Raw genomic sequence first — 26737 nt, 5'->3', positions numbered from 1 at the left:
CTCAGAACTGGGTGCTTTTGTGTTGAATCGTTTTCATGATGTCTGTTTGTCGGCTGCGCTCGCACAGGATGGAAATACAGGTTTAAAAAGACCTCGAGTCCTTTTTCATGTACTCGTGGTGGCTGCAACTACTCAAACCTTCAAAACACAAAACTAGAATGTTGCCAACTGGTTGTTAAAGAGAATAATCCAAAGCAGACTTCAGGTTTACCCTCATTTCTGATCTTCTCTTGATCTTACACATCATCAGATATGAGACCGAGTGCTCTGTCATGTGGATAGTCAAGTTTTCTGAGTCCTAACGAAGGAAATCTAAAGGTTTCCATCGAATGAAACTAAAGACTGAAAATAAATAGAGGAGCGCTCTCTCCTTCCTCGGCACCGCCGGCGTCGAGCAGAACAGACCCACGCTGACTCCCGGCAAAGGTGGACTTCTCCGTCACCACGGGCAACGAGCTGGCATCCGGCTGCCGTGGCAACACCGTTCACCGTGTGATCACTGCAACAGGTATGTCTTGTATCAACATGACCACCTGCAGCACATCCAATAATGATATTTAACCAAGTTGATTTTTTGCATTTCTTGGTATTTCTTTGTGAAGCACTTCGTGATCTTCGCATCGTGAGGCGCTACACAAACCACATTTTATTTACTTTCAGTGAAATTTAGTGGTGACTTTAAAATCAGTGCATTTTATTTGTCTGTGACTGAGCCTCCATCTTTGGGAGTGGTGCTGTGTGAGACTCTCAAAGCACGTTTTGCACTTTTAGAGGAGATGCACTAAAACTGTAACATCATTAAAAAGACGCTGAAGCCAAACAAACAAAGAACAAAATAAAAACAGTTTGTTCTCTATGATTGGAACTGACATGTGAAATGTGTCGGGTTGTGTCGTCATCATCACTGATTTGTTTGGAGGAGTCGAGCTTGAACGCTCTTTTCTCCCAATTCTAATAATGACAACATTATTCAAATAAGACTGAAGTGGTCGGGCAGAGAATCAGCGCTGTATCCATGCAAACACATGCACAGCAAGCAAACCTCGGCCTTGGATTCAAATGAAGACGCAAACATTTCCAAGTGCGTCCATCTTTGCTGATGATGCAGCAGACACGCTGACCTCCAGTCAGGAGGAGGAGCATGTTCTTCCTCTCACAGACACTGAAGCCTGAAACCGAACAAAGTAGATAAAAATCAGAACAGATAAAATCAGAACAGTAGATAAAATCAGTAGTTAAATGTAAGTTTTGAAATTTAAGCTTAAAGTGTGGATTTGGTGCTTTATTCAAATGCAGCTGAGAACAGGTGAGTCTTCAACCTGGATTTAAATAAACTGAGTGTTTCAGCTGATCTGAGGCTTTCTGGGAGTTTGTTCCAGATATAAGGAGCATAAAAGCTGAATGCAGCTTCTCCGTGTCTGGTTCTGACTCTGGGAACTGATAAAAGACCGGATCCAGATGACCTGAGGGATCTGGAAGGTTCATACTGGGTCAGGAGGTCATTGATGTATTTTGGTCCTAAACCATTCAGAGCTTTATAGACCAGCATTAGAACTTTAAAGTCTATCCTCTGACGGACAGGCAGCCAGTGTAAGGACCTCAGAGCTGGACTGATGTGGTCCACTTTTTTGGTCTTAGTGAGGACTCGAGCAGCAGAGTTCTGAATGAGCTGTAGTTGTCTGACTGATTTTTTAGGTAGACCTGTAAAGATGCTGTTACAGTAATCAAGCCTACTAAAGATGAATGCATGGACTAGTTTTTCCAGGTCCTGTTGAGACATCAGATCTTTTATCCTTGATATATTCTTGAGGTGATAGTAAGCTGACTTTGTTATTGTCTTAATGTGTTTTTCTAAGTTTAGGTCTGCATCCATCACTACACCCAAATTTCTCGCCTGGTTTGTGGTTTTTAGATGTATAGATTGAAGTTCTCTGGTGACCTGTAATCGTTTTTCTTTGGCGCCAAAGACTATTACCTCAGTTTTGTTTTTGTTTAGCTGGAGAAAATTGTGGCACAACCAGTCATTAATTTCCTCAATGCATTTACCAAGAGCCTGTACAGGCCCTCGGTCTCCTGGTGACATTGTGATATATATTTGTGTGTCATCTGCATAGCTGTGATAGTTTATTTTGTTGTTGTTTATAATCTGTGCCAGTGGGAGCATGTAGATGTTAAACAGAAGGGGTCCCAAGATGGAACCTTGGGGAACTCCACATGTGATACTTGTCTGCTCAGATGTGAAGTTACCTATTGATACAAAGTATTTCCTGTTTTCTAAGTATGTTTTGAACCAGTTTAGTACAGTTCCTGAAAGACCTGCCCAGTTCTCCAGTCGTTTGAGTAATATGTTGTGGTCAGCTGTATCAAATGCTGCACTGAGATCCAGTAACACTAGGACTGACATTTTTCCACTGTCTGTATTCAGACATATGTCATTGAACACTTTGGTCAGAGCGGTTTCAGTGCTGTGGTTCTGTCTAAAACCTGACTGGAAGGCATCGTAGCAGTTATTCTGTTTTAAGAAGTAACTGAGCTGTTGAGAAACTGCTTTTTCAATGGTCTTACTTAAAAATGGGAGATTTGAGATCGGCCTGTAGTTGTTCATTTGTGTCTTGTCAGGATTGTCCTTTTTCAGTATAGGTTTGATTACAACTTTTACTGAAATTAAATTACAATATTTTAAATGAAATGAACGGGCACTTATTTAAATAATTCCAAATGTATCAAATTAATGACACATTTAATTCATTATTTAATGTCGTATTAAATTTATTCATTTTGTCACTCCTGGCCCTCCATACTCTCACTGCTGCTGTCCCATTCCTGCACATTACCGCCCTCTTCTGGCCACACTGGGTTATTACCTCTGCCACGTGCCGCTGATTTATTAAGATCTGTTTTCAAAAGCACCTGAAACAGACAAACCCGACTTTCAAGCGAAGTTTACTTTCATTTACACAAAAACGCTGAACACGGATTAATTTTTAAAATATGAACTTTATTAACAAAAATCAGCCCTCAGACTTTTCTCGTAATCAAAGCTTTTGTTTAAAAAACCGTCTTGATTAAACCCACATCACTAAAACTTCCCAGCGTCCAGGAAATCATTCGCTCCTGTTTGTGAGATAAATAAAATTTCACACCAGAACCCATCAGGTTATCAAAATAAATTAAAGATCGAAACATGATTTCCCCCGCTGATTGATCTGTGATTGGTGCTGTACCGTCACACCGCAGACGCTCCCACAGAGGACGCAAAGTACAACGTCCACCTCGTGTAGAGAAGCGAGCCCAATAGTGGTCACCGCCGTCTAAACTAAAACAGAACAGGAAGAGGCCACGGAGACGCCCCGAAGTCCGATTTCATCCTAAATGACGGGGCAGGAAGAAGTGGCTCGGACCGCGGCGCAGAGAGAGAGGCTCTAGCTTAACGGCCGCGGCCGGTCGACACAGGTCCAGACCGCTAACCCCGCCCCTTGAGGCCAGGCGCCTCCTCCAGTGCCTGACCGGAGTCTCGTCCCCGTCTGAGGATCTCAGAAAAAAAGTCTTTGAGGTTCAAAGAAGTCAGTGCCATCAGGACAGAGATGCTCCATCACCTCCACCCTCCTCTTCATCCTCCACACACCAGAGTCCGTCAGCCTGGACAGCGAGGGGGGCGGGGTCATACTTCGTGGAAGAAGTCAGAGGGGGGGCTCTTCTCCACCCCTCTCCACCTCTCCACCTTCTTGATGACCTCAGATACGGCGCAGACGGAGGAGGTGAGGGACACGAGGAAGACGAGGTCTGCAGAAAGACAAAGAGAAGGAAACGGTCACACAGCTGTGCGCACATCTGTGTGCTGGGGGGGGGGGGGAATGCAAAGTCCTCGAAAACTAGAAAAAAATATTCCAAGAACTCGAGCAAAAAGAAAAAAAAAAAAAAAAAGCACAAAATGAGAAAATAATTTTTCATTTTGTGCTTTGTTCAAAAAGTAAAACAGAAACAGGGAGGAGCTCCTGCAGGAGGACGTGCGAGGACACGCGAGGACTTACCGAGGACGCTGAGACTCTCCGTCTGGAAGACGCTCTGCAGAGGAGGGAAGTAGATGACGAGCAGCTGCCCCATGATGGAGGCCAGGACGGCGAAACAGAACGTGCGGTTGCTGCACAGCCCCATCTCGTGGACCATCCGGGTCTGAGGAGCAGAGACGGGCACAGCTGAGGTCACATGCTCTTTAATGCGACGGTGAGGTCATGTCAGGTTAAACGTGCGCGCTCACCTGCGATCTGGAGCTCAGAGCGTTGAACATGTCGAAGAACACGAAGCAGGTGAAGGTCATGGTGGTGTCTCGAGGAGTGATCACGTTGTCCTGCAACTGCAAATAAAATGCAGAGAGCGAGTCAGCTGGAGACGTCACAGCGGCAGACAACGATGGTGATGCTGATCGCGCGCCGAGGTCAGCGCCCGGTGACGTCAGCATCAGGAAACCTGAGGTCAGAAACGGCCACCCACCTCTCTCCAGAAGACGTAAAGCGTCCCGCAGACGATGATGAATGCCGACACGAGCACTTTGACGATCAGGCTGCGGGTGATGATGCTGTCTCCGACGTTGCGAGGAGGCTTCCTGATGATGTCGCGGTCCACAGGCTCCACCCCCAAACTAACAAGAGAACACACACACACAAACATTTCGATCGTGGCTCAAGAGTTGGGAGTTCGCCTTGTAACCGGAAGGTCGCCGGTTCGAGCCCCTGCTCTGTCTGTCCTGGTCGTTGTGTCCTTGGGCAACACGCTTCACCTGCCGCCTACTGGTGTTGGCCAGAGGGGCCGATGGTGCGATGTGGCAGCCTGGCCTCTGTCAGTCTGCCCCAGGGCAGCTGTGGCTGCAGCTGTAGCTGCCTCCACCAGTGTGTGAATGTGAGAGTGAATGAATAGGGGAATATAAACGCAATCCATTATTATTATTATTAAACAGGATTTACCCCAACCCGGTTCAAAAGGAGGGGTCGGCACAGACGTGTGAAAAATATAATGCGTCTAATCACATCGAACATCTGGAATATTCACACTCTGCTTAATGAGCAGGTGTGCGTGCAGGTGTGCACACAGCAGGGGGCGCTGCAGACCACCGCCACAAACCAAACATGTCGTCAGCTTTCATTTCAGAGCTCGACCAGCTGCCTGAAGTATCACTGATAAATATTAGTCTCTTCTAAAATATCCGTGTCAACTGAGGTCAAAGGTCAAAGGTGAACCAGTGAAACGTTCAGTCGCTCACCTCTGAGCCGGCGGTCCGTCCATGATGATGTTGATCCACAGGATCTGCATGGCGTTCAGCGGGTTGGGGAAGTTCATCAGCGTCGCCAAGGAGATGAGGGTGAGTGCCGCAATGCTCCTGGTGACCAGCAGGGGGAGACGGAGGGCTCAAACACTGAATCCAGAGACAGAAGTGTGACTGACGGCGGTTTGTACTCACGTGCTCAGCTGGAAGCAAACAAAGTTTTTGATGTTGTTGTAAATTCCTTTTCCCTCCTCGATGGCCGACCTGCAGACAGGAAACAGACGCCGACCTTTGAACCACAAACGCTCCAATTGCAGCTTAATGACAGGAACAAGCTGTTTCACTAAATCTTTGAGCCTTTTGGACGAAGCTCAGAAACATCAGGACTTTTATGTGTTCACAGATTTGATCGTGACGTCAGACTCGGACCGTCGCCGACGCCGATCGCCTCCTGTGAACTACTTCCTGCGCGAGGGATGAACCGTAACTAATCATAGCAACGTCGTGCTGATGGAAATGAGTTGCTATGGTTACAGTCAGTGTTATGTGTGTTACTCCACACAAAGACAAGGACAGCAAGTCTAGGCTCGTCGCCGTGGCGTCAGACTCACATGATGGTCTGGAAGTCGTCGTCCACCAGGATCATGTCGGCTGCCTCCTTGCAGACGTCGGTGCCCGTCTGGCCCATCGCAACACCGATGTCAGCGGCCTTCAGAGCCACGGCGTCATTCACCCCGTCACCCGTCATGGCCACCACGGCGCCGTTGTTCTGCAGGGACTGAAGAGAGGGACGGGGCTTTAGCAGCGCTTTGTTCTAGAAAGCTGTTCGTGCCTCAAATCGATCACGTTTATTTAACTTTTCCTGCTTCATGAACTGGACTTCCTGTCTGCTCACCTTGACGATCTTCAGCTTGTGTCGCGGGCTGGCGCGATAAAACACGGAAATCTGTGGACAGAGGGCGGATCCAGGAACGCCGTCAGTGACAGCAACACCGCTCTGAAACATTACTGTGTGTGCGCGTGTGTGTATATGTGTGCGTGCGCGTGTGTGCGTGCGTGTGTGTGTGTGTGCGTGCGTGCATGTGTGTGCGTGTGTGTGTGCGTGCGTGTGTGTGCGTGCGTGTGTGCGCGTGTGTGTGTGCGTGCGTGTGTGCGCGTGTGTGCATGTGTGTGCGTGTATGCGTGTGTATGTGTGTGCGTGCGTGTGTGCGTGTATGTGCGCGTGTGTGTGTGCGTGCGCGTGTATGTGCGCGTGTGTGTGTGCGTGCGCGTGTGCGTGTATGTGCGCGTGTGTGTGTGCGTGCGCGTGTGCGTGTATGTGCGCGTGTGTGTGCGCGTGTGCGTGTATGTGCGCGTGTATGTGTGTGTATGTGCGCGTGTGTATGTGTGTGCGTGCGTGTATGTGCGCGTGTATGTGTGTGTATGTGCGCGTGTGTATGTGTGTGCGTGCGTGCGTGTGCGTGCATGTGCGTGTGTGCGTGTATGTGCGCGTGTGTATGTGTGTGTGCGTGCGTGTGTGCGCGTGTGTGTATGTGTGTGTATGTGCGTGTGTGCGTGTATGTGCGCGTGTGTGCGTGTATGTGCGCGTGTGTATGTGCGTGCGTGTATGTGCGCGCGTGTATGTGCGCGCGTGTATGTGCGCGTGTGTATGTGCGCGTGCGTATGCGTGCGTGTGCATGCGTGCGTGTGCGTGCGTGTGTGTGCGTGCGTGTATGTGCGTGTGTGTGCGTGCGTGTATGTGTGTGCGTGCATGTGTGTGCGTGCATGTGTGTGCGTGCATGTGTGTGCGCGCGTGTATGTGCGCGTGTGTATGTGCGTGCGTGTGCGTGCGTGCGTGTGTATGCGTGCGTGTGCGTGCGTGTATGTGCGTGTGTGTGCGTGCGTGTATGTGTGTGCGTGCATGTGTGTGTGTGTGTGTATGTGCGTTTGTGTGTGTATGTGCGCGTGTGTGTGCGCGTGTGTGCGCGCTCACTCTGGAGATGATCTGCGACAGCTGCTGCAGGTCCAGCTGATCCACCTCCTCCCCAGACAAACTCTGCCCCCCTTTAGAGAAGAGGCCGATGCGACTGGCTGCAGACACACAAACATCCACTGCTCTGTACGTTCATGTAACACCACTGTGAACCACAAGGTGGCGCAGTGACTCCCACTCGACCCATGGCAGCATTATTCAAACTGGAGTGGGTTCAGCCAGAGGTCATGGCAGCAAGTGTGTGCTGGCTGGTGAAACGCTGCCACCTTGTGGTGAACGTTTTCCCCATGACGAGCCACTGATTGCTGATTACCAGCTCAGGGTTTGTTCTCTCTTTAATAAGTGAATGATGATCCTGCGCTTCTTCTGGCTGTTTCACAATAAAAGCCCTATTAATAAACAGGGGCTTTTAATGTGGAATTCAGAGAGCGGAGTTTAATCATCAGCCTGATCATGTAACTAAACAATGTCTGTGTTTTTCTTTTCATTCTTCTCTTCTGTTGTTCAGATGGAGGAGCTGAGGACAAATCCTCCCGATGGAGGCGTTTTTAAATCAGGAAGCTCGAGGACAGGGAACTTAAACCAGAGGTCAGAGCCCCGATCAGCTGTGATGTAAAACAGGAAACGCATCCCACCACAGAAAAACACTCTAAGGATTTGTTCTGTTGTTTAACTTTATACATTTGCGTAAGCGTGTGTGAATCAGCTGACCTATAGACATGGCCGTCTCCTGGGAGTCTCCGGTGATCATCTTGATGGTGACTCCGGAGCTGATGAGCGTGCCCACGGCCTCTTTGACCCCTGACCTTGGAGGGTCGATGATGCCCACCAAACCCAGGAAGGTCAGCTTCCCCATCTCAGAGCCCGACGCGAACGCCAGCACTGAAACACACACACACACACACACACACACACACAGTGAGTGTGTTTTTAGGGCATCCCCAGCTCCGCCTGTAGGTGTCACTCTCACCTCTGAGCCCGCCTGAGCCCATGTAGCTGATCTGCTGCTGGTACAGCTCCACCTGCTGGTGGTTCAGGGGGAGCGCGCTGCCTCTGCTGTTGTAGGAGCTGCAGAAGCGAATCACCTGCTCGTACGCGCCCTTCATGAAGTAAACTCCAGCTTTGTCCTGGAGACGCAGCAGGAAGAGCAAAGACACGTCAGAGATGCTGATGATGCAGAACACAATATTAAACTTTGACTTTTAGGATTTCAGCTTTAATGCTGCTGTTCAGTTTCTCCCTTGGTGACAAATCCACAGGAAACACTAGTGAGAGAAACCCGAGGAATGTTTGAGTCTTCGTCCATGAACGCTCACATCCGAGTCGCAGTAACTCGGCGTCAGCTCGCTACCTGCTGCAAACACGGTCCAGAGTGTAGCAAAACCCATTTTCAGTTAGTATGTTTAATTATTTACTTTTTTAAGACCGTTGTTGGTTTTAATCTAGCTTAAACCAAACCGCTCCGCTGGATTTAGCTGGCGAGCTGATAAGAGAGCCGATCAGAATCCAAGTCTGTGATTGGTTGGTTTTGTTGCACATTTGTAACGCTGTACAGAGATGTGGAGAGCAGGACTGCAGACGTCTGTGAGCACACAGAGCGGCTGTTACTGTGGATATTAGCAGATTTCTTCGCTCAAAGTAATTTTCTCCTCAAAATGCAACTTTGTACTTGCAGCAGTGATTTCTGTGGGCTCAGGGCACAGGCACAACAGTAACACCATGACAAACATCTAAGGATCTGCTGGAACATCACAGAACATGTATGAGCAACGACTCCGGCCGTGTTTCTGCTGCCGGCGTCCTCTAATGACATCGGAGCATCAGAGCGAGGATAAAGGGTTAATGTGAGCAGCTCTTCATCACAGACCTGCTGCGTGCGGTGAACGCAGCGCACGGCCATCCACTTCTTCTCCGAGCTGAACGGATGCTCCTCCACCCGCACGTACTCGCGCTGCAGACCCTCCAGCCCCACCTGCAGGACACGGAGAGGAGCACAGCTCGTCACACAAACACCTCATCGCTCATATTCATGTTTTTATCTCATCTGGTTTATCATCAGCTCAGGTTCTCCAGCTCCTCCTACTTTTAACTGTTTGTACGCTTCAAACAGTCAGAGGGGGAAAGGGGGAGGAGCTAAAACAGCTGGTTTCAGTCCAGTGTGAGACAAAGAAGGATCGAAAAAATGAGCCCAACTGGTCTGATTTCAAGACTTCGACGACCTGCTCAGAGCGTGGCGCTCTGGGTTTTACCTTCATGGCGAGGGCGATGAGCGCTCCTTCTGTGGGCCGTCCCAGCACGTTGTGATTCCTGATGATGGAGTCGTTGCACACACAGCCGACCTGTCAGCACACACACGCTCAGTAAACCCGGGTTCAGAGTTCAGTGTGAAGATCTGAGCTGAGACACGAACGACCTCACCTCCACAATTTTGCTGATGGACTGACACGAGAAGCCGTGGATCACCTCTCCGTTCAGCAGAACTTCCCCCTGCCCGTTATAGCCGACGCCGGTGACCTGCAAGACAACACCGAGGGTAAGATAACAAAGACCTGCGACCTCGAGACACTGGAGGCAGGACCAGAAGGTCAGCGCGCACTTTCGTGGACTTGTCAACGTGTCGATGTCGCTCTGCTGAAGCCCGGGCGGTTCGCACAGAGCAGGGCTTCAGTGTTTGCTTCAGCCACAGACACACAGCCGTGACAGAGCCTTCGCCCTCATGAAGTATCACTCAAACACAGCTTCAGCCCCCTGACAGGTGAGGCCAGTGACCCTGCAGGCCTTCAGCACCTTCCCATGACCTCTGACCTCCCTGCAGTGAGCAGAACCGGCCCTGACCCAGTTCTCCCAGTATGCCAGCTGGGATTTCCTCATGGATTAACCGGGTCAGTGAGCCCTCTGCAGACTCTGCGTTACAGCTGCGATCAGGCTTCAGAAGAAGCCGCTGCAAACCGACGAGGAGGAAGAGGGCTCAGCTTTCAAAATAAGAGCATCAGCCTTACAACAAGTTACAGTGATTGCTTTGTTCATGTGATCTTAAACTTGGCTTGTTGGGTTGCGACTCACGTGATCTCCTCTCCTCCTTTTTGACCTTTTAGAAGGTGAAAATCAGCCGTTTGGGTCAAACTGGGACATTTGCACTGATGCCGTTTCATGTTCACCGTCTCTCAGATTAAAATAACAGACACCTATGAAAAACAGAAAGCTGGTGTAGATGTAGGAGGCCGGCAGCTTCAGTACAACTCATCGACTGTCTGAGGAGCTGCAGACGCCTCCATCAGGTCGGCTGTGGGGGAGTCTGACAACTCTGGGTGCACGCCAGGGCCCCAACACTTTACACCAACATCTACAGTCTCATTTAATCTGCAGTCTCACCGATACTCCAGGTTCCTGCAGCGCCACCCACAGGACGCCCTGGGGACGCGTTTCAAAGCCTCCTCAAAGTCCACAGACTAGTCGGGGAAATTCCCAAACACCCTTAAATATCCCGGACAGGATAACGACGTGTCCACTGATCCGAGACCAGCAAACTGATCGACTCCACTGAGCCCATAAACTCCGAGCGAGCAGACGGAGCCTGAACTCGAGTCCTCTGCAGAACACGAGCTTCACCCTGATCGCACGATCAACCACCCGCCAGCACCAACATGAAGCCCAGCTGTGTTTGGTAGCCTGAGGATTTAAAAGCTGACCCTGTGATCACGCTGTGGAGGTTTCAAAGTGTGAGAGGAAACGGCGTGGGAGTCTGACCTCAGCGTGCTGTCCGTCTGACGTGAACAGCTGAGTGACCGTCATCTCGTTCTTGGTCAGCGTCCCCGTTTTGTCCGAGCAGATCACATTACAGCAGCCTGACGGGGAAAACGGCACAAAGGTCACCAACGTGCAGCTCACAGAAGGTCGGGCTGTGCATGACCGTTTCCGTCGCATCACGACGTACCCAGAGTTTCCACGATGGGAAGTTTCTTGATGATCGCTCTTTTCTTCACCATCCGCATCACGCCGAGCGCCAGCGTCACCGTCACCACGATGGGTAAGCCCTCTGGGATGGCAGCCACAGCCAGACTGAAGGAGGAGAGGAGGAGACAGTCAGACTTGTTTTATGATTTACATGCTCACTGAAAAAACGCAGACAAACCCAGAAAACATTTGTGTTTCCGTTTGCTCTCAGTGTTCACGGTCAGCTTCCCAACTTCCCTCTAACAGGAATCACCTGTAACGTGCTCCCGCCCCACAGCGCTAACTTTCCTCTCTCGCTTATAAAGGCGGCTCTCCTCATGCTAACGTCACTAACAGCAGGCCGTGTGATCTCATTTATATGGAGGCTGCTCCACCTGTCGCACTGAGACCGAGCTCGCTCCTTCAGGTGTCTTCTTCACTCACTATGTGTTAACAGACCTCTCTGCACTGAATCATATCTGTTATTAACCTCTGTCTCTCTTCCACAGCATGTCTTTATCCTGTCTTCCTTCTCTCACCCCAACCAATCACAGCAGATGGCCCCGCCCCTCCCTGAGCCTGGTTCTGCTGGAGGTTTCTTCCTGTTAAAAGGGAGTTTTTCCTTCCCACTGTCGCCAAAGTGCTGCTCATAGGGGCTCATATGATTGTTGGGTTTTTCTCTGTATCTATGAAGCGCCTTCAGGAGACTTTTGTTGTGATTTGGCGCTATATAAATAAAATTGAATTGAGGTGTTTCACGGCTCTGTGCACCAAATCACACAGCAGACTGTGACGCTCGTGTCCTTGTCTGTGGGTGGAGTCACTCTCCTGGTCGCATCATGAACCCAGCGTCACAAACCTGCTGCTATCACATCGCTGCACTCAGCTATAACCTGATAAACACAGAAGAGGAAGCAGCTGCCTCCGTTCAACCAACAACCAAACAGAAGCATCACTCAGGGTCACCTGACACCGATGGTGAACATGTCCAGGAGACTCTTGCCCTGCAGCCAGCCCACCAGCATGATGACGCCTGAAACACATCAGAGACAGACTGAGCGCGGCGTGCAGACGCCATGGCGATGGAGAGCAGGACACAGCAGCGGGGCAGCTCGCCGCACACACGGCCCCTTACCCACGGCGTCTCCTCGTAATCACACGATCATCATAAACTCACCGATGATGCAGAAGGAATAAAGCGACAGCTGCTTCCCCAGCAGGTCCATGCTCTTCTGCAGAGGAGTTTTAGGAGCCTGACAAAGCAAACAGGAAACAGATGTTTCATGAACACGGCACCTCTGGCTGGAACAACTGTGACATTTGTATTGAATTATATTCAGATTTCATGCGGGAGACCTCACCTCCTCTGCCTGCATCATCTTGAACACCTCCCCGAACTCAGAGTTCTCTCCGGTTCCAATGACGATGCCCTGAAGAACATCAGAACACCTTTCAGCAGGTAAAACTGTCTAAGCATCGTTGAAACATCAGCTGCAAAAGCTTCAATAGCAACAGCTGCAGTTCCTCTGGTGTCCTGCTGAGGCAGCAGTGAGCCAGCCTGATACAGACCGCTGTGTATCCTCCATCATAACACCTGTCCTGTCCTCTTTAAATTGCATTCATGCTTATGTTTGCATTATTAGGGGCGTGGCCAATTTGACAGGTAGATGGTGCACGGGTGGCCGTAGCTGCTGGCTTCACCTAAGCTGGACCTCTGGACCGTGTTTGTGATGTCGGAGCCTTTTTAGTGACATCATGTGACCAATAACATGCCTGCTGTGAGGTCACTGAAGTCTGAGCTGTGAGAGGGTTTTGATTGGATGTTAGTGATTAGCAGGAATCTGTGTCAGCGCTCCACGGTGCAGGTCCCTCTGCAGTCGTGTGTGCGCTGTATTTCTGCTCACACTCTGTAGCGTCGGTCGCTGCTGTGCTAACGGGGGCCCTCCCACCCGAGGGATTAATAAAGTCTCATCTAATCTAAGCTCTAATCATTCTGCCGGCAGCCACTAAGATGACGGTTACAGTTTTCTACAACCACGGCGGCGTCCTACACGCCGTCTGTCACCACTGAACCATCGATATGAAGGAGGCGGCCACGTCATCACTTCCACACCGTCTGCAGCCAGAGTCTCAGCGCACACTTCTTTCCTGTAACTTCACCGTCTGTGGAGCAGAAGAAGAAGAGTGAGCTGCTACCTTGGCTTTGCCGTAGCGCACCAGCGTCCCCATGAAGGCGATGTTGCTGCGGGAGGCGATGTCTCCGTTGGTGGATGCTGGCTGGTGGGTGGTGGACTTGGTGCAGGGCGTGGTCTCCCCCGTCAGACTGGACTCATCCACTGACAGGTCTGTCGCCTGCGAGGGTGGAGGAGACAGATTTAACTCCAACCAGGAGGGATACTCTGACCTTTAACCTCTAACCCTGCTCACTAAAGCCACCATTAACCATTAACCCCACCCCCACCTCAGAGCAGGCGGCCATCTTTACACGACTGCAGCTGCTCTTAATGAAGGTTCACACGTTTCCCAGTGAAAGTAGAGGCCTCAAAGTACCGCCTACAGCCGCCTACGCCCACCTACGCTCGCCCCGCCTACACCCGCCCCGCCTACACCCGCCTACACCCGCTTATGCCAGCCTCAGGGATACGCTGTCACTGGGATTTGTTGCACGTGGTGAAGATGCAGGACGAGTACCGCGGCGACCTTCTCTTTGTTCTGATGTCAGTCTCACCTGCAGTGAAGCAGGGAGCTGCTTGATAATCAGAAACTCCCCGTGGACTTCCTGTTGGACAGGGGGCGCTCTCGAGCTCGCGCTGCGGAGCGGATGAAAAACCTGAAGTTTGTGTGAAAGTTTTCTTCTGCGTGCAGAAGCCGCAGCAGGCTGGAGGTGGAAGCTGCTGCTCGCTTCATGCCCCAAACCAAAATGGAGGCTCGTGGTGACGCTCACCATCTAAACCTGCACCTGCAGTCTGAAAACTTCCACAAAGAAAAATCTTCACACACAAAACGTACATTTTGATTCGTGCTCGAGAGCGCCCCCTGCTGAGGGGTTTCATTTATTTATGATTACACTGCAGGCCTGATCAGAGGGCGTTCTGCTCCCGTGTTTGCAGGAACCTGATCGCCTGTGATCGTTCATCCTGAAAGAATTTAGTTCCTTTCTTGGAAACGAGAAGCGCTCAGCTTCCAGCAGACATCTCTGCTGTCCCAGAATCCCTCGCTCCCTCACGCCCAGGCTGACACAAACCTATCAGTGTTTTTACCTCGAAGAGACGGAGGTCAGCCGGGACCTTCTCCCCCACCGACAGGCAGACGGTGTCTCCGGGAACGAGCTCTCTGGCCAGCAGGTGCTCCAGGTTCCCCTCCCTGACACTGAGGAGGAAGACAGCGGGGGAGAGTGTTTACAGTCATGCTCCTCCCCTCCCTGCGCGCCCTGCTGAGGAGCGTCAGGGACACAACACATTAATAATTCACTTTTTGAAAATGTGCATGGATGAAGTTGAAATTTGTAGAATGAGGTCGAGTGTGTGGATCCAGCTCCGTCCTCTGTCTCTGCCAAACGTTCGCCACGACCCAACTGTAAACCCCGATGAAGAGTGGATCATCGGGGGAAACCGTGCTGCTCAGGTCGCCACGGGAATCTCTCGTTGCTCCGACATCGGCGCATCGTTGGCCAGGATTCAGTCTCAGCTTCAGGGAAACTCTAAGAAGTTTCTCAGAACATCGCGAGGAGTGAAATTAATCCTGTGACCTCAGGCTGAGAAGAACAATGCTGTGTGTGCTCGTGCTCACAGTAATGTGAGTGCTGGTCACACAGTGTGCCAACAGGGGGCGCTACACGGTGTGGCTAGATGGAGCAAACAGACACACACACTCCTTTAAACTGATTCATTTATGGAGTCAAATTTCTGGATTCTTGGCTGTGAGATGACAGAGGAGCAGACTCCGTGTCATAACTGCTTATTTCATTACAAACAATCACAACTAGGAGACGCGATGTTCTCCACAGACGCGATCCATGCAGGAGGACGAGGCAGGAGACTAGAGCAGGGTGATATGGCCAAAAGTATTTATCACGATATATATTTGAAAATTTGCGATAACGATATAACCGACGATATAATTGATGCGAGACAAAATACAACTCTACAACATTACTAGTGCAAAAAGACAACCTTCCATTTATTTTCACTTAAACAAGAAGCTGGTTTTTATGTACATTAAAGCTTTATAAAAATGTAACAGTGCAAATGCAAATTCCTTGCTGAAAGTTTAACCAAAAGGCATTTCCAGTAGAAATGGGCTGACATATCCTGAGCATAACCATGTATAATATGGTTATATGGTTAAAAAGAGATGCTTTGCAACATTAAACTGCAGTGTGCAGTACGCATTTTTCGGACCATAAGGTGCACGGGATTATAAGGCACATTAAGCGAAACAAAGCAGTCAGATAAATCAAACTTTATTAAACTCATTCTTCTTGCTTCCTCCACTTCTGTACCATTGATTCATTAATGTTGAATTCTCTGGCAGCTGCTCTATTCCCATGTTGCTGCAGTATATTAATGACTAACCTCGTATTGTGGATGGATTATCTCAGTTGTTCTCCTGACTGAAGTTTGGTCCGTTTACAGCATCCTGCCATGCGATTGCATTTGTCTCTAACCATGAAGAACCCTCACGTTAACTTTTATAAGTGGAAAAGTGTTAGTGTTCGTCCTCCAGCTTCACTGTTTATGTTATGCTAACATAGCTGTGTCGCTAGCGATCACGTAGCACATCATTATATACCAGCTAGCCCAACTTCAGTAACCCTACAAACGTCGCTGCTGTTTAGTTTCCTGTCTTCATTTATGTTGGAAGTGATAGCAGAGCTGTACGTTTGAATTTTTTCAGAAATCTCTCAGTCAGAACATGCTATATCATGCTTAGGTAACTAGCGAAACTAGCGAGCTAACTTCCGCTAGCTTCCTGCTAACTTCTAACTCCGTTAAATGTAATAACTTTTGTTTTCATGGATGTCTGGAAGTTAAACTTTATAGTTACACCTGGTAAAGCAGCAATGCTGATCGTTTTATTAAAGATGAAAGAATTTAGACAGTTTTTAACTCTAAGTGATGCTGCAGTGTTGTTTGACCTGAAGCATACGGAGTTTAGGACCCAGATTACTCCCAGATTTAAGAGCATCTTAGTCCGACAAATACGACAATAACAACGGCCGCTTGCATGTTCTGCAAAAAAATGTGCTTTGTTGTGTATCTGACGGACAAACACCAAACCAGTTCCACATCACTGAAGTTGCACCATTTTTACAAACCAATTCTGGTTCATCTGTTTCACTCAACAATCGGCCATGTGCGTATGAAAACAAAGGCACTGCGCATGCGCGTTTTACTCCCATTCTATCGCGATATTTCATTTTCCTATCGTTGCCTAACATTATACCGGTATTACCGTGAACGGTATAATATGGCCCAGCCCTACAGGAGACCCCCGCCCACTCTCCTGAAGGAGGTCAGGATCAAACTCACCAGTGACATTCTGGAGGGACGAGCTTCCCCAACTCCTCCAAAGATTTCTCTGAGCGATACTCCTGCACACAAGACAAGACAACAGCTTAGCTTCATCACACACAGACACACAGACACACACACACAGACACACACACACAGACACACACACAGACACAGACAGACACAGACACACACACAGACACACACACACACACACACACACACAGACACACACACACAGACACACACACACACACAGACACAGACACACACAGACACACACACACACAGACACACACACACACAGACACACACACACACACAGACAGACACACACACACACACACACACACACACACACACACAGACACACACACACACACACACACACAGCAGTGTTGTTAAAGAGTAAAAACAGGACGTACCTGGACGAAGGCGACCGTCACTACGATGATGATGGCCTGGGGGGGGGAAAGCACAGACTGAACTTTGAGGTCCAACACGAGTTTTTAAATTCTTCCATCGTTCACAATAAAACCCCACAGCTGTGGAAACCCCACTGACACTGAGTCGTTCAGGGTTTATTGAAGATTTCAGTGAATGTTTGCGACATCAGAGCTCAACATCGTTCATCTTTTCCTTTCATCATAAAATATATATTCCACATTTCCTTTCAAATTAAAAGCACTGTTTGTAACCTCTCACCTCTGCATTTATGTTTATTTCCTGTGAGGCGGAGCTTTGGCCTCACAGTGGCCCGTCTGCTTTCACAGTCATCATATCTGAATGTGATGACATGAATAAGCTCTTCATCATTTCTGCTTGTTCACACGCTGAGGTGGAGTCAGACCATCGGCTGACCTTCTGGCTGCTGAAGCTCTGCGTCCGTTTGGAGGATTAAAACAGAAACCTGATCAAACATCCTGAAGGGTTCCCGGAACGCTTTAATTACCCGAAGTCTGAAAGCAAACAGCGATGAAGCTGTTTGTTCGCCTGCAGCCGGCCTGCGTGTGCACAGGGACTCACGTTTCTTCTTTTACGAGGGTCAAACTGTGTGTGCGTCACTCAGACTCTCCATCTCAGACCTCCTCTCTCTGCACATGAATCCGCCTTTGGTCCTGCCGTACGTACTTTATGCTGTCAACAATGACTCCAGCATGCAGGACGGTTTGTCACTTTGTGTTGTGCGTGCGTGCAGAAACAACCGGTAGGATGGAACACAGCGCCAAACCTTCCTGTTCAGGTTTTACTTCACCGATGCAGATGAACTCGATGACTTTAGGTAAATGAGACCCATCTTCTGTGATGGACCTGACCTGGTTGTAGCTGAACGAGAAGCGTGCAGATGTTCAAACGTGTGCAGACGGGCTGCAGAGAAGATCGCACTTCTTGTTTTTAATCTGTGCCTGTGGCGTTCCACCTCTCTGTGACGGTGCACGCTGAGCTTAAGGTGAGAGGAGACAATAACAAGCACGCGCCGTGCTGACCAATCGCAGAGCAGCACTGCCTCACAGGACGGCTCAGTCACTGACCCCGTGACCTTTACATGTAAAACTTGCTGCATTTGAGTCACTGAGTCTAAGAACACAGAGCTGCTGTTCCACTCCGCTCCTGCCATCTGAACTTTGACCTCGTTTTTGTATCAGACAAACAGCTGTCGTGTGTAACCTCGTGTGGAGGACCTGCAGGTTTCAGAGGACGCCTGAGCGCCGCTGGTTACCTACCACCGTGATGCTGATGGCGTCATCGAACTGGTGCATGATGATGCTGATGACCGCCGACGCCAGCAACAGCAGGATGAGCGGATCTTTGAACTGCAGAGAGACACAGGCTGAGGTCAGAGGTCAAGTGTCACATGATTACAGACGTTTGGAGGACGTGTTCTTTAACAAAGACACTTTTTACAGCGTGGACGCTTTCAGCTTCGCCGAGTTTGCACATTTATTTCAGCAGCGCGGGTAAATCGAACGAGTCATCACAGGCGGGATCAGGCGAGTCGGTGCAGCTGTAAACGTGTGTGGTTGGCAGCTGAAGGACAAACTCTTTGGCAGCTCGTGTCTGGACTGTGAGGTCAGCGTGATGTCAGAGCGCCGCAGCAGCTGCTACTCGACTCGCTGCAGGGCTGGCGTTTGTTTAGTGAAGGAGCGACTCGAGCGTGTGATCGCAGGAGGACACGCGCTCAGATTACAGCAGATTACAGACAATAGGTGAGTTTGTGAAGCCGTCCAATCAGCAGTCAGGAGCGATGACGAGGCTCTGACCTTCCTCACCCTCATGGCTCACATCACACGGTTCTGGTCATGTGACCTGTGACCCTCTCTTTCTGCTTGTTCAGCACTCAGGAATGTGAAATCAAACGGAAACTTCTGCACACGTCAGCTGATGTGGTTTACATTTTTCAGACATCCAGAGTTTCTGCTCCTCGCTTGGACTCGAGCCGACAGCTTCCTCCCGTCCTCTCCGTCCGCGCTCGCTTTCTATATTTAAGCTGGAGCTGCTGGAGGCCTGCAGCAGCTCCATCAGTGCTCCGACTGCCTGCTGCCGTTTCCCCTTCAGTTATTTTACCTGATACTTTCAGGGCTGAAAGAGGTCATGTGCCCTCGTCAGCTGGCTCGTCCAATCAGCAGCGCTTGAATGAGGCCCCTGATCTGTTTCACAACGCCGCGCTGTGGCGGTGACACGAGCTCGAGACAGAAACGAAGAACGCTACAGGATTCAACCTCCTCCTTTGTGCAGTCACCACAAACGTGTCAGTCCTATTAAAAAGGTGCGAGCAGCAATGAGGTCACGGTTACCACGGTGAAGCGCGTTTACACCTTACACGTGTTTCTAACATGGCTGTGAGGCGACGAACGTGTGCCGTGCAAAAATAAATCTGTGTTCTTCCACAGGACGTTATGTAAGCGTGCTGCAGACGTGCGCGGGTTAACGCGGCGGCGGAACAATGACAGTCGGGAACACGGCGGCCCTGCAGACGCGTTTCAGGCTCTGGATAAAAATAGCGTGCTGGGTGACTCTGCCGCTGCACGTTTGAGGGACTCGCCGTCACACAGAGAGAGAAACAGGAAATGGCCTTGAGTGAGTCTGCGTGTGATGCGTGCGTTACCTGTGACAGGTACTTCCTCCACAGCGGCTCGTCCTCGCTGATGTCGAACTCGTTCCAGCCGTGGTACGCCCTCCGCCGCCTCACCTCCTCCTGGGTCAAACCCAGCTGCAGGTCGGCCTGTGGGCGTGACACGCAGCGGCGCTCAGATTACCGTTTCAGAGACGAAGCTCGCACAGAAACAGGACGACGCGTCTCATTGGCTCAGTCTAAGTCTGAGGATTTTTAATGGCGTCACCGTCGTTCTCATGAACCGATCAGCTGAGCGCTCTCTGAGATAAACGTGACGAATGTCAGGCTGAGAGGCGCTCGCCTCCTTACCTGCAGGACACATGCTACTTCATTGACGGGCAGTTCACTGGCTTTTCTGGACGTCAGTACTGGGACCATGGTCTCATCTTCACTGGAGGGTTCTCCTTCGGAAAGCTGAAACAGGAAGAAGACAGAGAGACTGAGACTGCAGCAGGGTTCCTATTGAGAGCTGCTTCTCACATCCAGGCCTGGACAACCTCCACCTGCGAGCATCAGACAGCGACGACGGCGTCTGTCGGGCCCACAGACTGCACCGAGGTTCTCCGTGAAACGGATCACATTCCTCCACTTTTACTCGAGCAGAGCTCTGCTTTCCACAAAGAGTCAGGGACCTCTAAGGTGGGAGCACTCGTGACTCGCACACCTGACGTCCAGCTGTGCAGGTAAGTGTCTGAGTGATGACACAGCTGTGACCTCTGGGTGAACGCTGTCATCTAACCTTTTATGGATGACTTCAAATCCAGTTTCTCGTCAGCTGCTGTCAAAGATAATAATCCACAGAGTCACATTTCAGGACTCTCATTACTGCAGGCGTAATGCTGCTGGCAGATGCCAGGAAGTAACCAGAAACCTTTCACAACCAGGGCCAAGACATACGTTTGTTAATAAAAATGCTTCAGAAGGCACCGACACCACCCACAGGGCCAGAAAGACTGCGTTTTAGGTTTTACTTTAATGAACTACAAGAACGTACGGCAGCACAAAAGCTCAGAGGAAATGAGGGGAAGAGGACCAGAATGACTTCCAAAGTAAAAGCACATCTGCACTTTGAGTTTATAATCTCCCCAGGAACCTGCAGTTCCTCTGATGTCCACTAGAGACCGGCTCTATCGGGAACATCTGAACTCCGAGTCGATTCTTCATGAAATAAATGTGAGGAGGGCAGAATTTAGACTTTAATGCCACCAAAGTCAGGAAAAAACAAAGGTTTTGTTTGTGGCAGCTTCCGGCGGGATTAACGGCGTGACGCGCTGCAGGTTTACAACATTAGGAAATTGCTGCGGTGCTTCAGTGCAAACATACTGTCATAAATTACGCTTAAATAGACATGAAAAAATAAGAATAAGAATTAAAGTGCTACGTAGAAAGATATATACATGAGTGCAGGTGGTGATCAGTGCCAAACATGGAATGAAGCAGAGAGGTAAGGAGGACAAACTGAACATCGAACAGCTTCGAGCCTCCTCCACCATCGGTGCTTGTTGTCATGCATGATGCTGATCACTTCCTCCCAGCAGGCTGCAGGTCTGAGGACGAAGGCTGACGCAGAGGAAACCGACAGCAGGAAATGGGACAAAGGCGACAGCGGCGCCGTGGTGCAGGGTTTAAAGCCGAACAAAGAGCAGAGAGGAAGTCGATTCTCCTCCCAGTCAGCAAGAGCAGCTTTTTCAAACACCTGCACAGGTTCACAGGAAGTGCACCTCATCAAAGACTCAGTCCGAGTTAGAATTTAGAGCTACTTGAAGAAAACTGTCGAGAGTCGGCCTCAGGCTGTCCTGCTCAGCTAACGCGGTGGCTAGCATTAGCTAACAGCATCCAGGCCGTGTCAAAGGTCAAAGTCCAGTTTGGGCAGATGGCTTCAGGCCGAACGTTAGCTCGTGCTGCCTTACTACCACAGACACGAGAGAGCGACGAGTCTCTGATGCCTGTTCTTACACCTGAACTCGTTTATGGCCCCACCTGAGAGTCGTGACTCGGGGCAAAGTCTCACCATAAAACTGAGTGACGTGTTTCTGGTCCCAGGCCAGCTGTGCAATATATGTGCACCTGCACTCACCTGCCGGCTTAAAGCTTTGACCTGAGCCTGGCAGCTGCAGGCCTGTGAGGGGACAAACAGCCAGCTGTGTGCAGCTGTGTGCAGCTGTAACGGCGTGAGAACAAGTCTGTCCCACAGAGGTGGAGGAACTCCCGGCATTTCTCATCTGCTTTCAATGTTTTCACAGTCCGAGCTGCCGGGCGGCTCCGGCCGGTAAACTGCGGCTCGAGACAGTTTTCCACGCAGTGGCCGAATGCGATGAATAAACTGCACGTCAGTAGGAAGTGCAGCCAACAACACGAAGGTGTCTGCGGCTGATTAATGCTGTGACCCAAGCAGCAGACTCACAGGTGCATTTAAGACCACACGAGACCTGAAAGTGTCAGAAAAGCTGAAATCAGAGTTGGAACAGAAGCAGCTGGTACGGCAAAGCTACAGCGTTACGCCCGATCGTCGCTCCTGCAGGAGATGAAACACCCGCCCCCAGCCTCCTCGTACATACACTTCTGTTATCAATTTGAAATGCTACGTTGCCGCCTTCTCGAGTTATCGTGGTCACAAAGTCAGGTGTCCACGCGCCTGCCTGCCCAGCGGGGTCACATGAACACCCCGACACAAACATCGGCGCTGCAGCTGAAAGCCGACCGCAGTCTGAAGGCCGATTGGCGTCAGAGTCGAGATTATTCAGGAAAATATCGAAACCTTCATTTTATTTGAGATCAAATCACGTTTACTGTCGCATCACACGTGCAGGTACACTGCTACATGTGAGTGAAATTCTTGTGTGCGAGCTACATTGTAGCCACAGCCACCGTGGGGCGCACTGACAGAGGCGAGGCTGCTGGACACTGGCGCCACCGGGCCCTCTGACCACCACCAGTAGGCAACGGGTGAAGCGTCTTGCCCAAGGACACGACGACCGAGACTGTCCGAGCCGGGGCTCGAACCGGCAACCTTCCAGTTACAAGACGAACTGCCAACTCTTGAGCCTCGATCTAGAAGCTACCACTCAGCAGAAGTGCACACTGTTCTGTGAATCACCTGTCATCACCTGCCGGCCTCCTCTGCCTCCTTACAGCTTCCTTCAATCAGTCAGCTTTACCTGAGACACAGGTGTGCAAACTTCCTCTCAGCATCCACACACAGAGCTGCCCCTAAAAACGTTTTGCTCTGCAGACAGAGAGAGGAGCAGCGATCAGCTGAGAGGATTGTATCTGATTAGCAGTGAGAGCAGCTTAGACGACCATCCTGCTGCCTCCTCCTCACGCTGCTCCCGCAGGACGGGAGGGTCACTGCAGTCTGACTCACTTAAACTAAACGCAGACCCTGCTGTCAGAGTGTTAGCGCCAAGGTCACTGCTGATGTCACACCTGAGCAAACACGAGTAGCATCAAAGCATCATGTGACCAAAGAAGTGATTCTGACGTCCCCGAAGCCCGAAAATCTTCAAACGCCTCCTGTCACCAGCGTGACAGGAGGCGTTACCTGTCTCACCTTTGTTGCTGCGACTCGTTTGACTGCTGATTTTACCAAATGCAAACACCAAACAAACTGAAACGCACCCGACCTCTACACCGGGCTCAGCCACGCTTCACTACCATCTGACATCATCAGCTGACATCATCATCATCAGGTCAGGTTGGCCGACAGGAGACAGCTGCAAACAGCTGCAGTCTGACAGCATCCCTCTCACAGAGACTGTGGAAGGTTAGCAGACACTTTCAGTCTGAGGTGTAAATGCAGATTACAGATTACAGCACGGTGCCATCAGCCTGACGGTTCCACTCAGCCAGTGATTTTCCTGCAGGAAGCCTGTAGAGCGCAGATGTAGAACGAAACAGCTGTGGAGTCACAGACATACGACAGGTCTGAACGCCTGACAATCTCCTGACGCAGAAATACATAAAACTACAGTGAGAAAAAAATGATGTTACGGGATGAAACAGACACTGACAAAGTTTAACTTTGAGGACACGATCATCACATCCCCAGATTTGAATAATTTGATAACGAATCCTGTGATAATAACATGCTGTTGCTGGCTGGCTGTGTGAGGCTCACTGAGCCGTCAGAGTTCACACACACAGCGAGCTGCGGCTGAAGTCCGATTTCATCGTCGCTCTGCAGGACAGCCGCGAGCCAACGCAGCGAGCTGGAGACCGTGGATAACTTTCCATCAACAGCAAGAGACGAGACAAACGTCAGAGTGTCCGTAACTCATCCTCCACCAGCCCAGGCTCAGAGAAGCTCAAACACGTTATAGCTACGTTATACATGTTAATGCGTTACAGTGAAGCGTGAGGAGCAGGAGGAGCACTGATCAGCTCTCTCAGCGCATTTTTAAACAGGAGCAGTGACGCTTCACCTGGCCTCCAACCACAGCGCCTCAGGAAGGTGGTGGTGTTAAAGTGAGCTGCTGCTCCATTGGCTGTTTGGTCAGTGATGCGGTCGCAGTTTTTCGACTTCATCAGGGTGGAACTCCAGCTGTAATCTAATAACTGAAGATGGGTGGAGTCGCACCATCAACCCTCAGTTTTCCCTCTCAGCTGATTTCCACAGACACACACACACACACGCACACACACACACGCACACACACACACACACACACACGCACGCACACACACGCACACACACGCACACGCACACGCACGCACGCGCGCGCACGCACGCACGCGCGCGCACACACACACACACACACACTTAAATGCAGACCACGGAGTGTAACCGAGCAGTATATCGGACACCGGGATCACCACGAGGAAAAGCACAGACACACACACACTGACATGAACACAAAGGAATAACAGGAATTTCATCCTGATTGCGTGTTTGTATCATCACTGCAGGCCGCTCACAGAACACTCGCTGAGGCTGGAGCCTCCGTGTTCGACGTATTAACCCTTTGTTATCCTCGGTATGAAACCTCCTCCCTGCTCTCCTTCAGTTTCACGTCTTTTCTTGTTATTTCTGACATAATGTGTGTTTTGTGTGCGAAGAATATCTGAGACTTCCTGCTCTTTGTGTGGGCTCATGTTTCACAGGCCTCTCTTATCTGGTTAAAGCACCGAGCTGAACTCTGGATGTCGGCCGGCTCGGTGCCAAACGGGCCGTTAGCTGCACGCCTCGCTGGCTGCTGGTGCTCATTTCACTTCCCGAAGGATCGACGGACTCCAGCGGAATATCAGCAGAGCTCCACATCGCTGCATCGCTTCCTCTAAGTTAATGACGGGCAAAAAGAGAAAGTAGGTCGGACCCGACAGCCGGCGGTGACTTTCAGACGAGGACGTGATTGAATTCATTAAAGAGAGAAGAAGGTCTGTCCACAGAGGAGGACGGGCGTTTATTTCTGGACCGAAGTGTGCTGAAAACATTCACAGATCAGACGCGTCTCGTTTCACATCCACAGGATGGAGTCCGCTCGCGTTTGAAACGGGACGGCAGCACTGATCCCGAGCGTATAATCAAATGCAAAGTGCAGCACAGCAGGCCCGCAATGACCGATGACCTCGGCCAGTGTCAGCCGGCGTGCTGCAGGTGAACCCTAGACCAGCTCCGCCCCCCGGTCTCCCCGGGTCTTTTCCTGCGTGTCATCTTCCTTTTTTTGGTACCAGTACAGGTTTTATTTTAGTTATCGGCGACACCTTGAAGGCCGGTCCGAGGAGAAACAAAGATTAGGGACCGCTGCCCTGACCCGCTCTACCACCTGACCCACAAACACTGACTTCACTTCAGTGTCACAGGAAATGCTGCGAATGCTCTGACCGACTCCGGTCATGTGATTGCTGAAACAGAAACGTTAATAAAATGTCTGATGTCACAGTCGCCATCAGTTAAGGTTTCTCGCCCAGCGCCACGACGGCGAACGCTGCTGGTGAATTTATCTCTTCTTGTTTAGCTGCTCGTCAGCGTCAACCTGTCAGACACCAGGATCAACCCGAGGAAAAGCACCGTGGGAAAGCACACGCAGCGCTGCGTCACTGACACCACCACAAAGGAATAATGGGAATTTTACCCTGATCGACTGTTTTTGTAATCACTGGAGTCCCGTTCACAGACTCTGGAGTCTGACGTCTGAACTCTTTGTTCACATGAAGCCTCGTCCTCGCTCTCCTTCAGTTTCATCCCAGCAAACACGCAGAGCTGCTGCTGACACTTTGTTACAGGAAGGTTTTATTTCCACTTAGATGCTGTCGGCTGCTCTGCACTCGAGCTTTATTTGTTATTAAAAGCATTCAGTTAAAAACGAGTTACAGACACTCGGCTCACGTTTGCAGGTGTAGATGGGCGGGGCAGCACTATGAAGCTCTGGGCGGATGTTACCTGACACGGACCAACAACCTGCTGTTCATCAGCCGACCCCAACGCACCCAAGCTTACAGGACGCGGGCTGTGCAGGTTACCGTGGTAACCGAGGAGCAGGTACACTTAACACGACCTCAGTGTTTATGATTTCCATCCTGAACGCCGCCTCACGGCCCAGCTACCGTCTAATTATCAAGCTGCTATGGCGCCGCTGCGTCGCACTGAGCGTGTTCGAACATGGCAGAAGAACAAACACACCTCCACCCACCTCCACCCACCACGCTGATCACCGGCATCAGTCTGAAACTGTAAATGAACCTCTGTCACAGCAGCGACCCCACCGAGAGGCTCGCTTCAACTCTATCTGGAGCCAACACTGAAAATAAGACAAAGTGACGCCTGTTCACAGATGAGCCAATAAAAGCTCTCGTGAGCCGCTGAATCAAAGGCTCAGGTGGTGCTGGTGGGGTAAATGGTTGTAGGTGAAGCTATCAGTGATGGAGCTCACGCACCACTCGGTTTTCCTCCAGACTCAGCACCACGAGCACTTCTACTACAAAGACGAGCCAATCGGAGCTGAGCA

General features: G+C 50.4%; 1 protein-coding gene across 1 annotated transcript in view; it reads right to left on the bottom strand.

The window, feature by feature from the left end:
- Positions 1 to 3019: 3019 nt before the first annotated feature.
- atp2c1 (ATPase secretory pathway Ca2+ transporting 1) overlaps positions 3020 to 26737 on the bottom strand; it is a 29032-nt gene continuing 5314 nt past the window's right edge. Inside the window, exons 2-27 of the mRNA XM_085366741.1 lie at positions 20103 to 20207; positions 19785 to 19901; positions 18403 to 18492; positions 17104 to 17139; positions 16697 to 16758; positions 14426 to 14534; positions 13362 to 13517; positions 12527 to 12595; positions 12343 to 12418; positions 12132 to 12198; positions 11167 to 11291; positions 10980 to 11077; positions 9651 to 9746; positions 9482 to 9571; positions 9100 to 9204; positions 8203 to 8359; positions 7944 to 8114; positions 7233 to 7330; positions 6156 to 6206; positions 5872 to 6038; positions 5456 to 5524; positions 5258 to 5374; positions 4492 to 4639; positions 4259 to 4354; positions 4032 to 4173; positions 3020 to 3783 (exon numbers count right to left, since the gene is read on the bottom strand). Coding sequence (XP_085222867.1) covers positions 3662 to 3783; positions 4032 to 4173; positions 4259 to 4354; positions 4492 to 4639; positions 5258 to 5374; positions 5456 to 5524; positions 5872 to 6038; positions 6156 to 6206; positions 7233 to 7330; positions 7944 to 8114; positions 8203 to 8359; positions 9100 to 9204; positions 9482 to 9571; positions 9651 to 9746; positions 10980 to 11077; positions 11167 to 11291; positions 12132 to 12198; positions 12343 to 12418; positions 12527 to 12595; positions 13362 to 13517; positions 14426 to 14534; positions 16697 to 16758; positions 17104 to 17139; positions 18403 to 18492; positions 19785 to 19901; positions 20103 to 20207 — 2739 coding nt within the window. The 3' untranslated portion in view covers positions 3020 to 3661. The remainder of the gene's footprint in view (positions 3784 to 4031; positions 4174 to 4258; positions 4355 to 4491; positions 4640 to 5257; positions 5375 to 5455; positions 5525 to 5871; positions 6039 to 6155; positions 6207 to 7232; positions 7331 to 7943; positions 8115 to 8202; positions 8360 to 9099; positions 9205 to 9481; positions 9572 to 9650; positions 9747 to 10979; positions 11078 to 11166; positions 11292 to 12131; positions 12199 to 12342; positions 12419 to 12526; positions 12596 to 13361; positions 13518 to 14425; positions 14535 to 16696; positions 16759 to 17103; positions 17140 to 18402; positions 18493 to 19784; positions 19902 to 20102; positions 20208 to 26737) is intronic.

Source organism: Diplotaxodon limnothrissa, linkage group LG11, assembly GCF_057381915.1.
Source record: "Diplotaxodon limnothrissa isolate DT_005_m linkage group LG11, D_limnothrissa_male_GT1.1, whole genome shotgun sequence".
Classification (NCBI taxonomy): Eukaryota; Metazoa; Chordata; class Actinopteri; order Cichliformes; family Cichlidae; genus Diplotaxodon; species Diplotaxodon limnothrissa.
This window is presented reverse-complemented; position numbering and strand designations above follow the sequence as displayed.